At 43.6% G+C, this 14,126-nt stretch overlaps 2 protein-coding genes across 2 annotated transcripts; both read left to right on the top strand.

Moving 5' to 3' along the window:
- Positions 1 to 2,380: 2,380 nt before the first annotated feature.
- LOC128827218 (claw keratin-like) lies at positions 2,381 to 4,316 on the top strand. The gene is made up of 2 exons (XM_054011033.1): positions 2,381 to 2,432; positions 3,481 to 4,316. Exon 2 carries the CDS (start codon positions 3,502 to 3,504, stop codon positions 4,042 to 4,044), a length of 543 nt encoding a protein of 180 aa, XP_053867008.1. The 5' UTR covers positions 2,381 to 2,432; positions 3,481 to 3,501; the 3' UTR covers positions 4,045 to 4,316.
- A 3,436-nt stretch (positions 4,317 to 7,752) lies between these two features.
- Positions 7,753 to 9,160, top strand: LOC128827224 (claw keratin-like). Its single transcript, XM_054011041.1, has 2 exons — positions 7,753 to 7,776; positions 8,420 to 9,160. Exon 2 carries the CDS (start codon positions 8,441 to 8,443, stop codon positions 8,981 to 8,983), a length of 543 nt encoding a protein of 180 aa, XP_053867016.1. The 5' UTR covers positions 7,753 to 7,776; positions 8,420 to 8,440; the 3' UTR covers positions 8,984 to 9,160.
- The last annotated feature ends 4,966 nt before the right edge of the window (positions 9,161 to 14,126 follow it).

Here is a 14,126-nt window from a genome sequence, read left to right as displayed (position 1 = left end):
GTGTAAAACAGGTATAATTATAATTGGAAAGCTCTTCACAAACACTTTATACAGCCAAAGTTACGTACAGTATTATTATAGTTAATAACTTTTTATTGCAATTAGACATTCCAATATTCACTTTAGAAATGCATGTCAAGGTCATGATGTCATTCCAGTACTCGGTTCAAGATTCTGAGCTCCCTCCCCCTCAAATGGAGGCTCTTTGATTTTGTTTGAATGTAGCTTTTTTCCCCTTTGTTTATATAGTTTAAGGTTAAAGGGCCTGAATGTGAGCTAGTGTAAACCAGCACAACTCCTTCAACTTCAATTTGAAGGAAGGCACTTTACCCAGCCCAAACCTTGTGTGGAGTGTATCTTTCTGTGTATACTCCGTACCTCCACCCCCAACTCTGTGAGTCAAATCAGACTTACCAAGTTCACCAAGACGAATAACGCTAGATAAGTAATCTGAAAAGTCCTAAGTTGCAGGTGCTTTCATATCATTTAGAAAGCATGTGAGATGCTCTTTACTTCTGGCGAAGACATTTTTCGCTACAAAACCAATCTTGTTGCATGCATAACAACTTCAATGGATGTAAATGTTTTCCTCATTTTTTGTGATTATTAGTGTAAAGCTCCAATTAATGAAATATTAATACGAAAATTATGAGGCTGTATATCATGGCCTGAGTAGGGAGGGACATGAGAGAGCTTGCTGTGCCTTTTTTGGGGTGACTCAAGCACTCAGGACTGGGCGTCTAACACAAAGAGGACACCCTCAATATTATAATAATAAAACACTTTGTTATCCCTGTTTTACATGCAGATGCACAGAAGCACTTTGAGGTGAAGATTATACACTGAATCCACTTAAAGAATTACACACAAAGTGCCCATTAATTCCAAGATATGCTATAAAATAAAGCCTAACTATAACCTCAGCAAATTGACGCGTGCAATGGAAAAGTTCCATTATCCCGTTGATGGAAGAGATGGAAAAATACCTTTTGGAAAATATAGGCTTTGAAAGTTTACTTTCATTGGTCACTGTGCCTTTTCTGTCCTCTACTCATTGCTGTGTGTTGCAAGCTGACTTCCATTGCAGAAAGATGTCTTGCTCTAGAAACCCATGATGGGTGGTACCATATGGGGTGACAGGCCCTCAGTCAGTTGCTACGCGCTGCAATGAGCCATGGATTCGGCCGTACCAAGACTGCAGAGTGTTTATCTACCCACAATAGAACAAGAGAAAACAAAGCTACGTTCAAAAAAATCAAAGAGCCTCCATTTGAGGGGGAGGGAGCTCAGAATGATGAACGGAGTACTGGAATGACATCTGACACACTGACATGCATTTTTAAAGTGAATATTGGACCATCTAATTGCAGTAAAAAAGTTATTACTACTATAATAATACAGTACATCTCTTTGGCCGTATAAAACGTTTGTGTAGTGCTTTCAAATTATAATTATACAGAGGTGAATGGAAGTATGTTAAGGTCAAGGTCAGACAGGGAGAGATTGGCAGAATCAGAAATATCCCCCAATAATCAGGACTACTCATGCCAAATACTAACCTCAATCTCTTGAACCCTACTGGACACTTACCAATCATGGCTTCCAAATCTGTCACTAACCCTGAAAGTAACTCTTAAAGAGGCTCATTCTATTTTTTTTTAATCTTTAGATAATTGTTTAGAATTGGTGCCACAAGTGAAGGTCCAATTTTAGGTTTATTTTGAATCCCTGTAAGGAGAAATTCTCCCCTTGGCAGAGGGCCATCACAAAGGCCCATGCTCCACTACAGTCCCTGCTGAATGCTAGTTTGAACGTTTCAAGTTGGACTCAAAATGTCCAAAGGCATCGTGCTATCCCCCTGCGAAAGGGGGAATTTCAGATATAAGGTCCTGAGAAGAAACACACTGAAGGCAATGGTATGAATCCCGTTGATTACAAAGGGGACTGGATCTGACCCAATGTACAAAAATGCCTCCCTCTTACCTACCGGGTACAAAATGCACTGCCCTAACCATGACCAGCATAAATGGAAAGGACCAAACCAGATTCCTGTTCATGACAGACAGTTGTACTACTGACACAGCTCAGAATCACCTTGACATGCATTCTCATGGCAACACAATGTCAGTCAGTGGAATGACACGAGGATTGCAGTTGGCTTGTACAATTTTTAGATGAAAGAAAGCTGAAGAATGCAACAATGTCACACCCTTTCAGGCTGAGATTAGCCCAACAATCCCAAACCCTGAGGAAAACAGCTCCATCAAAAGGAGGAGTTAGCAAGGCAGTCAAGTTTGTTTGGTAACTAATAGGGACCGCCTCCGTAAAAGGCATCTCAGATCCTTCAGGCAGTCCTACAAACTGTATAAAAGTGCTCACATCTCAGGGCTCTTCTAAACACTTCTCTGCACTTCATCTCCTCAGTGAACACGGTAAGTCCATTTTGACTCCTTCTCTTTCTTACCATAGAGATATCCTAATAGCTTCCATTTCCATTGAAGACTGAATCTTGCACATACTCTCAGTGACTTTTATCAGGGATGAGGGTGATTTTCCATAACTATATTGTGCACAATTTCAGTTCCAAGGGCTGGTGGATTCATGATGTTAAGCTAAAGGGGGGATTTTAGAGGCAAAATATGGAACTGGGAAATATATTTTCTATTAATTGGAAATTGAATTAGGGCATTTAAATCTTTTAAGTGACCTTATAAAATCCTTTAGTCATTTCTCTTTTCAGTAGATTAGGAAGAAACTTTCCCAGTTTACTGCATAAAGGGTCAATTCAGTGGTCTTCTACTTTATTCTGAAGAAGCTATTATTCATCACTGTTGCAGATAGAAGAATGGATTAAAAGCTGACAACTGGTGTAGTCCAGTGTAGCAATTCCTACATTCTTATGAGCAGAAATACCCCTTGAAGACTCTTCTCCTTAGATGGTTAAATTTAGTGTTACTCGATGGTAGTCAGTGGACCTGAGCCAATGTACCTCTGCCAAGGATCTTGCCTTTAGTGATTTGTTTGGAGAAAAGAAATGTTTCTGTTCATTTCTCAGCAAGTATTGGTGATTTACCAGGTTTGGAAAACCAAAGAGCCACAGCCAATATCCAAAAGGAAAAGAATTCAATTACCATTATCCTAGCCATGTTCTCATTGAGTAAAGTTTAAATGGAACACAGAATCCCAGCTGTCCATAATAGACATAATTACACTGATTCCGGTTGGTCCTTTTCAGACACAATCATGGAGAGGACTTCAAAGGGGCCAGTTGGGAGCGAAGTTCAGTGGGAGAGGAGAAGAGGCGTAGAAAGTGGAAATAGGAACAAATAATAACCATGAACATAGGGACTGAGTCCACTTCTCCTCCTCTCTCTCGAGGCCCTTGTAGATCTCACCACAATAGTAACTGAGCTTCGAAGCCTTGCTTCCATTGACACTTGTACCTTCTCTTGAATCTGTTCCCTGTTGTGTGTGTTTCAGGTTTATCTCCATCACAGAAAGATGTCTTGCTCCAGCCTGTCCTATCCAGAATGCGGAGTGGCCCGTCCCAGTCCAGTTTCTGGCACCTGCAATGAGCCGTGCGTTAGGCAGTGCCCTGACTCTGAAGTGGTTATCAGACCATCACCGGTTGTCGTGACCCTCCCAGGACCAATTCTCAGCACTTTCCCGCAGCAGAGTGGCGTGGGAGCCGTAGGAGCACCTGTGGTCGGAGCTGGCTACGGGGGCTCATTCGGTTTGGGGGGACTGTATGGCTCTGGAGGCCATTATGGAGGATTGTATGGTTTAGGGGGATTGGGTGGTTATGGGGGCCTTTACGGTTATGGAGGATTGGATGGTTATGGGGGACTGTGTGGTTACGGGGGAGGTTATGGATATGGGGGATTAGGTAGATATGGGGGATTGTGTGGTTACGGGGGAGGTTATGGGGGACTGTGTGGTTATGGGGGAGATTACGGTTATGGGGGATTAGGTGGTTATGGGGGATTATGCGGTTATGGGGGATATGGCCGTAGGTATCGCGGTGGATACTGTGGGCCATGTTAATCCCAACAGGAATATCCATGAAATAAAGTAGAATAGGCCCTACATGTTCTATCCTTTCCACCGATATGTATCGTAAGCATCTCACTTTGAATTATGCTACGGCAGATATGTAATGGAGCTCCTGCCTAGTCCTCTGCCTCTATTATGCTGTGTTTTATTTCCCACCAACTGGTGTAAAACAAGGACCTTAGAAAGGTTCTGCTCTGTATTGTTTCTTTCTGTAATTTTGTACTGCAAATTTCATTCGCATTAAAAACTGTGCTGCATCATCATATCAGTCTTATGGTTCTCCTTGTTTCTCCCTACTTGGTTAAAAATTCATCTCTGTGGAGCTTGCAGTACTGGGAACATCTCAAGTTGCAACTTTGAAAGCCATGGAGTGAGTCCGGCCCTTGAAGAGGACCACAGGATTATACAAGCCCTCTGGAAAGAGTTCCTCCTTTCCTTACCTGGTTGAGCAAAGTGTCTTTTTCTGAAACGATTTATCCATATTGTCATTTAAAGAATGTACAAGAGAAAACAAAGCTACACACCTTAATGTAGTACAAGAGTCTAATGGCTTTTGAGGTTGCTGTTGCTCACTACACTCCATATATATAATATCCCCAGGGTCTATCATGGCATGATATTGCAGGAACTGCAAATTAAAAATTACATTTTCATCTACACATGTCGTCAACATTTTTGTGCCCTTCAGCTCCCAGAAGATGAATATTTTCCAATAATCCAATTTTTGATTGGATAACACAAAAAGGCACAGCAAGGTCTCTCATGTCCCTCCCTACTCAGGCCATAATATACAGCCTCATAATTTAGGTATTAAAATTTCATCAATGATAGCTTACACTAATAACCACAAACAATAAGGAAAACATTTACATTCATTGAAGTTGTTATGAATGCAACAAGATTGGTTTCGTAGCTAATAAGGTCCTCATCAGAAGAAAAGGGCATTTCACATCCTTTCTAAATCATATGAAAGCACCTGCAACTTAGAACTTACCAGATCAATTATGTAGCTTTATTCATCTTGGTGAACTTGGTAAGTCTGATTTGACTCACAGAGTTGGCAGTGGAGGTACAGAGTATACATGGAAAGATACACTCCACACACGGTTTTCTCTAACCTGGGCTGGGTAAAGTGCCTTCCTTCAAACTAAAGATGATGGAGTTGTTTTGGTCTACACTAGCTCACATTCAATCCCTTAACTTTAAAATATAAAAACAAGGGAAAACAAAGCTACATTCAATAAAATCAAAGATCCTTCCTTTGAGCGGGAGGGAGTTCAGAATGGCAAACGGAATACTGGAATGACCTCGGAGACCTTAACAGACATTTTTAAAGTGAATATTGGACCATCTAATTTCAGTAAAAAAGTTATTATTACTATAATAATACAGTACGTCTCTTTGGCCGTATAAAATGTTTGTGAAGGGCTTTCAAATTATAATTATACCTGTTTTACACAGAGATGAACGGAGGTATGTTATGGTCAAGGTCAGACAGGAAATGATTGACAAAATAAGAAAAAGCCCCCAATAGTTTGGAATACTCATGCCTAACACTAACCTCAATCTCTTGAACCCTACTGGACACTTACCAATCATGCCTTTCAAATCTGTCACTAACCCTGAAAGAAACTCTTAGAGAGGCTCATTCTATTTTTTTTAATCTTCTTTTGATAATTGTTTAGAATTGGTGCCACAAGTGGAGGTCCAATTTTAGGTTAATTTTGAATCCCTGTAAGGAGAAATTCTCCCCTTTTCAGAGGGTCAGCACAAAGACCCATGCTAAACTACAGTCCCTGATGAATCCTAGTTTGAATCTTTCAAGTTGGACTCAAAATGTCCATAGGCATCATACTATCCCCCTGCCAAAGGGGAAATTTCAGATATAAGGTTCTGAAGGCAACAGAATGATTCCCATTGATTACAAAGGGAACTGGATCTGACCCAGTGCACAAAAATGCCTCCCTCCTTCCTACCGGGTAGAAAATGCACTGCCCAATGCCCCAACCATGACCAGCATAAATTGAAAGGCCCAAACTGGATTCCTTCTTCAGATTCCCATGATATACAGCCTCATAATTTTCATATTAAAATTTCATTAATTGTAGCTTTACACTAATAATCACAAACAATGAGGAAAGCATTTACATCCATTGAAGTTGTTATGCATTCAACAAATTTTTTTTTGTAGCGAATAATGTCCTCACCAGAAGTAAAGAGTATCTCATGTCCTTTCTAAATCATATGAAAGCACCTGCAACTTAGACCTTTTCAGATCATTTATCTAGCATTATTCGTCTTGGTGAACTTGGTAAGTCTGATTTCACTCACACAGTTGGGGGTGGAGGTGCAGTGTATGCACAGAAAGATACACCCCACACAAGGTTTTCTTTAACCTGGGCTGGGTAAAGTGCCTTCCTTCAAATTGAAGTTGAAGGAGTTGTGCTGGTCAACACTAGCTCACATTCAGGCCCTTCAACTTTAAAATATATCTAGAAGGGGAAAAAATGCTACATTCAAAAAAACTCAAAGAGCCTCCATTTTAGCGGGAGGGAGCTCAGAATCATGAACCGAGTACTGGAATGACATCTATGACCTTGACATGCATTTCTAAAGTGAATATTGGAATGTCTAATTGCAATAAAAAGTTATTACTACTATAATAATACTGTACGTAACTTTGGCTGTATAAAGTGTTTGTGAAGAGCTTTCCAATTATAATTATACCTGTTTTACACAGAGGTGAACGGAGACATGTTAAGTTCAAGGTCAGTCAGGGCATGATTGACAAAATCATAAAAAGCCCCCAATAATAGGGATTAGTCATGCCAAATACTAACCTCAATCTCTTGAACCCTCCTGGACACTTACCAATCATGCCTTTCAAATCTGTCACTAACCCTGAAAGTAACTCATAAAGTGGATCATTCTATTTTTTTTAATCTTCTCATGATAATTGTTTACAATTGGTGCCACAAATGGAGGTCCAATTTTAGGTTAATTTTGAATCCCTGTAAGAAGAAATTCTCCCCTTGGCAGAGGGCCATCACAAATGCCCATGCTCCACTACAGTCCCTGCTGAGTCCTAGTTTCAACGTTCCAAGTTGGAATCAAAATGGCCATAGGCATCGTGCTATCCCCCTGCTAAAGGAGGAATTTCAGATATAAGGTCCTGAGAAGAAACACACTGAAGGCAATGGTATGAATCCCATTGATTACAAAGAGGACTGGATCTGACCCAATGTACAAAAATGCCTCCCTCTTACCTACCGGGTACAAAATGCACTGCCCAATGCCCCTAACAATGACCAGCATAAATGGAAAGGACCAAACCAGATTCCTGTTCATGACAGACAGTTGTACTACTGACACAGCTCTGAATCACCTTGACATGCATTCTCATGGCAGCACCAAGTCAGTCAGTGGAATGACAGGAGGATTGCAGTTGGCTTGTACAAGTTTTAGATGAAAGAAAGCTGAAGAATGCAACAATGTCACACCCTTTCAGGCTGAGATTAGCCCAACAATCCCAAACCCTGAGGAAAACAGCTCCATCAAAAGGAGGATTTAGCAAGGCAGTCAAGTTTGTTTGGTAACTAATAGGGACCGCCTCCATAAAAGGCATCTCAGATCCTTCAGGCAGTCCTACAAACTGTATAAAAGTGCTCACATCTCTGGACTCTTCTAAACACTTCTCTGCACTTCATCTCTTCGGTGAACACGGTAAGTCCATTTCGACTCCATCTCTTTCTTACCATAGAGATATCTTGTAGCTTCCATTTCCATTCAAGATTGAATCTTGCACATACTCTCAGTGACTTTTATCAGGGATGAGGGTGTTATTCCATAATTAAATTGTGCACTTATTCAGTTGCAAGGGCTGCTGGATTCACAACGCTAAGCTAACGGGGGGGATTGTAGAAGCAACATATGGAACTGGGAAAAATATTTTCTATTAATTGGAAGTTGAATTAGGGTATTTAAATCTTTTAAGTGACCTTATAAAATCCTTTAGTCATTTCTCTTTTCAGTAGATTAGGAAGAAACGTTCCCAGTTCACTCCATAAAGGGGCAATACATTGGTCTTCTACTTTATTCTGAAGAAGCTATTATTCATCACTGTTGCAAACATGGAGAGGACTTCAAAGGGGCAGTTGGGAGGGAAGTTTAGTGGGAAAGGAGAAGAGGTGAAGAAAGCGGAAATAGGAACAAATAATAACCATGAAGATAGAGACTGCGTCTACTCCTCCTCCTCTCTCTCGGGGCCCTTGTAGACCTCACCATAATAGTAACTGAGCTTTGAAGCCTTTCTTCCACTGACACTTGTAACTTCTCTTGAATCTGTTCCCTGTTGTGTGTGTTTCAGGTTTATCTCCATCACAGAAAGATGTCTTGCTCCAGCCTGTCCTATCCAGAATGCGGGGTGGCCCGTCCCAGTCCAGTTTCTGGCAGCTGCAATGAGCCATGCGTTAGGCAGTGCCCTGACTCTGAAGTGGTCATCAGACCATCACCGGTTGTCGTGACCCTCCCAGGACCAATTCTCAGCACTTTCCCGCAGCAGAGTGAAGTGGGAGCCGTAGGAGCACCTGTGGTCGGAGCTGGCTACGGGGGCTCATTTGGTTTGGGGGGACTGTATGGTTCTGGAGGCCATTATGGAGGATTGTATGGTTTAGGGGGATTTGGTGGTTATGGGGGCCTTTACGGTTATGGGGGATTGGGTGGTTATGGGGGATTGTGTGGTTACGGGGGAGGTTACGGTTATGGGGGATTAGGTGGTTATGGGGGATTGAGTAGATATGGGGGATTGTGTGGTTACGGGGGAGGTTATGGGGGACTGTGTGGTTACGGGGGAGGTTACGGTTATGGGGGATTATGCGGTTACGGGGGATATGGCCGTAGGTATCGCGGTGGCTACTGTGGGCCATGTTAATCCCAACAGGAATATCCATGAAATAAAGTATAATAGGCCCTACATGTTCTATCCTTTCCACCGATATGTATCGTAAACATCGCACTTTGAATTATGCTACGGGAGATATGTAATGGAGAACCTACCTAGTCCTCTGTCTCTATTATGCTGTATTTTATTTCCTACCAACTGGTGTAAAACAAGGAACTTAAAAAGGTTCTGCTCTGTATTTTTTCTTCCTGTTACTTTGTACTGCAAATTTCATTCACATTAAAAACTATGTTGCATCATCATATCAGTCTTATGGTTCTCCTTGTTTCTCCCTACTTGGTTAAAAATTCATCTCTATGGAGCAGGTAGCACCGGGCACATCTCAAGTTGCAACTTTGAAAGCCATGGAGTGAATCCGGTCCTTGAAGAGGACCATAGGATTATACAAGCTCTTTGCAAAGAGTTCCTCCTTTCCTTACCTGGTTGAACAAAGTGTCTTTTCCTGAAATGATTTATCCATATTGTCACTTAAAGAATGTACATTTTTCCTTTGGTTTCATGGTAAGCATCGGTGTGATTGTTTGCAGGAGAAGGACACAGGTTTTCAGAAGGAAAAGAAAATTGGCCAGCAAATTGCTCGGTTAATGCCTGGTTAAGTCTAGCCCCGACCCCTTGAATGGCAGAGTCTCTTTGGAGACAGGCTGCCTTTGCTTCTAGAGCGCTTTGAAGTTTTGGCTGTTCACTAGGGTTATATCATGGTTGGAGTCTGCTATACACCACCAGACCAGGGGGATGAGGTGGACGAGGCTTTCTTCTGGCAACTAGCAGAAGTTGCTAGATCGCAGGCCCTGGTTCTCATGGGAGACTTTAATCACCCTGATATCTGCTGGAAGAGCAATACAGCGGTGCACAGGCAATCCAGGAAGTTTTAGGAAAGTGTAGGGGACAATTTCCTGGTGCAAGTGCTGGAGGAACCAACTAGGGGCAGAGCTTTTCTTGACCTGCTGCTCACAAACAGGGAAGAATTTGTAGGGGAAGCAAAAGTGGATGGGAACCTGGGAGGCAGTGACCATGAGATGGTCGAGTTCAGGATCCTGACACAAGGAAGAAAGGAGAGCAGCAGAATACGGACCCTGGACTTCAGAAAAGCAGACTTTGACTCCCTCAGGGAACAGATGGGCAGGATCCTCTGGGAGAATAACATGAGGGGGAAAGGAGTCCAGGAGAGCTGACTGTATTTTAAAGAATCCTTATTGCGGTTGCAGGAACAATCCATCCCGATGTGTAGAAAGAATAGTAAATATGGCAGGCAACCAGCTTGGCTAAACAGTGAAATCCTTGCTGACCTTAAACGCAAAAAAGAAGCTTACAAGAAGTGGAAGATTGGACAAATGACCAGGGAGGAGTATAAAAATATTGCTCAGGCATGCAGGAGTGAAATCAGGAAGGCCAAATCACACTTGGAGTTGCAGCTAGCAAGAGATGTTAAGAGTAACAAGAAGGGTTTCTTCAGTTATGTTAGCAACAAGAAGAAAATCAAGGAAAGTGTAGGCCCCTTACTCAGTGAGGGAGGCAACCTAGTGACCGAGGATGTGGAAAAAGCTAATGTACTCAATGCTTTTTTTGCCTCTGTCTTCACGAACAAGGTCAGCTCCCAGACTGCTGCACTGGGCAGCACAATATGGGGAGAAGGTTACCAGCCCTCTGTGGAGAAAGAAGTGGTTCGGGACTATTTAGAAAAACTGGACGTACACAAGTCCATCGGGCCGGATGCGCTGCATCCGAGGGTGCTAAAGGAGTTGGCGGATGAGATTGCAGAGCCATTAGCCATTATTTTTGAAAACTCATGGCTATCGGGGGAGGTCCCAGATGACTGGAAAAAGGCTAATGTAGTGTCCATCTTTAAAAAAGGGAAGAAGGAGGATCCGGGGAACTACAGGCCAGTCAGCCTCACCTCAGTCCCTGGAAAAATCATGGAGCAGGTCCTCAAGGAAACAATTATGAAACACTTAAAGGAGAGGAAAGTGATCAGGAAGAGTCAGCATGGATTCACCAAGGGGAAGTCGTGCCTGACTAACCTAATTGCCTTCTATGATGAGATAACTGGCTCTGTGGATGAGGGGAAAGCAGTGGATGTGTTATTCCTTGACTTTAGCAAAGCTTTTGATACGGTCTCCCACAGTATTCTTGCCGCCAAGTTAAAGAAGTATGGGCCGGATGAATGGACTGTAAGATGGATAGAAAGCTAGCTAGATCGTCGGGCTCAACGGGTAGTGATCAATGGTTCCATGTCTAGTTGGCAGCCACTTTCAAGTGGAGTGCCACAAGGGTCGATCCTGGGGCCGGTTTTGTTTAATATCTTTATTAATGATCTGGAGGATGGTGTGGACTGCACTCTCAGCCAGTTTGCAGATTACACTAAAGTTGGAGGCGTGGTAGATAAACTAGAGGGTAGGAGGCGTGGTAGATAAACTAGATCGGATACAGAGGGACCTAGAAAAATTAGAGGATTGGGCCAAAAAAAACATGATGAGGTTCAACAAGGACAAGTGCAGAGTCCTGCACTTATGACGGAAGAATCCCATGCACTGGTACAGACTATGGACCGAATGGCTAGGTAGCAGTTCTGCAGAATAGGACCTAGGGGTCACAGTGGACAAGAAGCTGGATATGAGTCAACAGTGTGCTCTTGTTGCCAAGAAGGCTAACAGCATTTTGGGCTGTATAAGTAGGGGTATTGCCAGCAGATCGAGGAACGTGATCGTTCCCCTTTATTGGACATTGGTGAGGCCTCATCTGGAATACTGTCTCCAGTTTTGGGCCCCACACTACAAGAAGGATGTGGAAAAATTGGAAAGAGTCCAGCGGAGGGCAACAAAAATGATCAGGGGTCTGGAGCACATGACTTATGAGGCGAGGCTGAGGGAACTGGGATTGTTTAGTCTCCAGAAGAGAAGAATGAGGGGGGATTTGATAGCAGCCTTCAACTACCTGAAGGGGGGTTCCAAAGAGGATGGAGCTCAGCTGTTCTCAGTGGTGACAGATGACAGAACAAGGAGCAATGGTCTCAAGTTGCAGTGGGGGAGGTCCAGGTTGGATATTAGGAAACACTATTTCACTAGGAGGGTGGTGAAGCACTGGAATGCGTTAACTGGGGAGGTGCTGGAGTCTCCTTCCTTGGAGGTTTTTAAGGCCCGGCTTGATAAAGCCCTGGCTGGGATGATTTAGTTGGGAATTGTTTCTGCTTTGAGCAGGGAGTTGGACTAGATGACCTCTTGAGGTCCCTTCCAACTCTGATATTCTATGATCTATGATACTAGATCTTCTCAACTTTAAGTCCTCAAGTAACCTCACTTTTCTATAGAGCTTCCTTTCCCCAGGATTTGGGTTTTTCAGCAGAGATTATGGATAAAGACAAAGACTGGGAAAACTTTATTGACATGGCCATTTGATATGGGTGCTTTAGTTAGAACTTGGGCTTTCAAATCCCATAGGTAGCTCTGAAAATTCTCACCCACAATTTTTAATTGAGGGTTTAGGAAGAAATTCCCTAAGTTTACACCATAAAAGACAAATTAATTGTTCTTGTTCCTTGTGAAGCAGTTGGTAAGTGACACTCATTGCAACAGGATATTGGATTTAATGGGCCACACATCTGTTCCAGCATGCCAATTGCTACATTCTAAGGTGCAGAGGTGATTATAGGTGAAACTCCTCATCTCATCTAAATTAGTGTATCTCCAGTGAAGTCAGTGGGAAGCGCAGATTTGTATTAGCGGAGGAAGTGATGTTTCGTGCTTTGTTTTTATATTAAAAAAGCCAAACACTTTATCCATCAGCAAGTACTAATGACATCAGGGCCGGTTCCAGGCACCAGCACACCAAGCATGTGCTTGGGGCGGCGCCTGGAGGGGGGCGGCGCGGCGGGGCACTCGGGCCCGAGAGCGGGGCCGTGACTGGGCTCGCCCTCTCCCTGCAGCACTCTGGACTCTGGGGAGAGCGGAGCCGCAGCGGGCTCGCTGCCCTCCCCCCGGCGCTCAGGCCGGTCGGGGAGAGCGGAGAGCCGCGGTGGGCTCGCCACCCTCCCCCCAGCACTCTAGCTGCCGGGGAGAGCGGAGAGCCCTGGCTGGGATCTCCGCGCTCCTCCCGGCGCTCTGGCCACCGGGGGTTCTCCACCCTCCCCCCGGTGCTCTGGCTGCCGGGGAGGGCAGAGAGCCCCAGCCGGGCTCTCTACCCTGCTCCCAGCGCTCCGGCTGGTCGGGGATTGCGGGCCCACAGCCAGGCTCGGCTCCCTCCCCTGCTGCGCTGCGGGAGGCCAGGCGGTGGGTGGCTTTTTTGCCTAGGGCGGCAAAGTTTCAAGGATATAAACTCTTGTGCTTCAAGGTATCATCCAATAATGTAGGTTAGAGCTAATTGATGGGGGATAGTGACCCTGTACCTCTGTTCTCCTGGGTTACTTGAACTCGCAGTAAAGCCTCTGGTACTGACCGCTGATAGAGAGAGGCCTGATCATCTATAGAAATGTCTCCGTTCTTCCATTCCAGAGAGGAGTCCATAGGTATGGTGTGATATTGAAGAGTAGAGCTGTATTGCCCTTAAATAAAACATGTGCACAGGTCTCCCCTCACCAGCTAAATATTATGACATGTTCTTGGTCTGCATAATTTTTTCCTTTTGTGTCATCCAATCAAAAATTTGATTATTGGAAAATATTCATCTTCTGGGAGCTGAAGGGCACAAAAATGTTGACGACAGGTGTAGATGAAAATGTAATTTTTAATTTGCAGTTCCTGCAATATCATGCCATGATAGACCCTGGGGATATTCTATATATGGAGTGTAGTGAGCAACAGCAACCTCAAAAGCCATTAGATTCTTGTACTACATTAACTTGTGGATTTAAAGTTGAGAAGAGCTTTCTAGTAAACAGCCAAATCTTCAAAGCGCTCAAGAAGCAAAGGCTGCCTGTTTCCAAAGATACTCTGCCATTCAAGGGGTCGGGGCTAGACTTAACCATGCATTAACCGAGCAATTTGCTGGCCAATTTTCTTTTCCTTCTGAAAACCTGGGCCCTTCTCCTGCAAACAGTCACACTGATTCTTACCATGAAACCAAAGGAAAAATGTACATTCTTTAAGTGACAATACGTATAAATCATTTCAGAGAAAGACAC

Source organism: Malaclemys terrapin, chromosome 21 (genome assembly GCF_027887155.1).
Source record: "Malaclemys terrapin pileata isolate rMalTer1 chromosome 21, rMalTer1.hap1, whole genome shotgun sequence".
NCBI lineage: Eukaryota > Metazoa > Chordata > Testudines > Emydidae > Malaclemys > Malaclemys terrapin.
Note: the sequence above shows the minus strand (reverse complement) of the source record. Positions and strands in the feature narration are given on the sequence as shown.

Coding starts and splice junctions, on each gene's coding strand:
- LOC128827224 (XM_054011041.1), top strand. CDS start 8,441: ATGTCTTGCTCCAGCCTGTCCTATCCAGAATGCGGGGTGGCCCGTCCC.
- LOC128827218 (XM_054011033.1), top strand. CDS start 3,502: ATGTCTTGCTCCAGCCTGTCCTATCCAGAATGCGGAGTGGCCCGTCCC.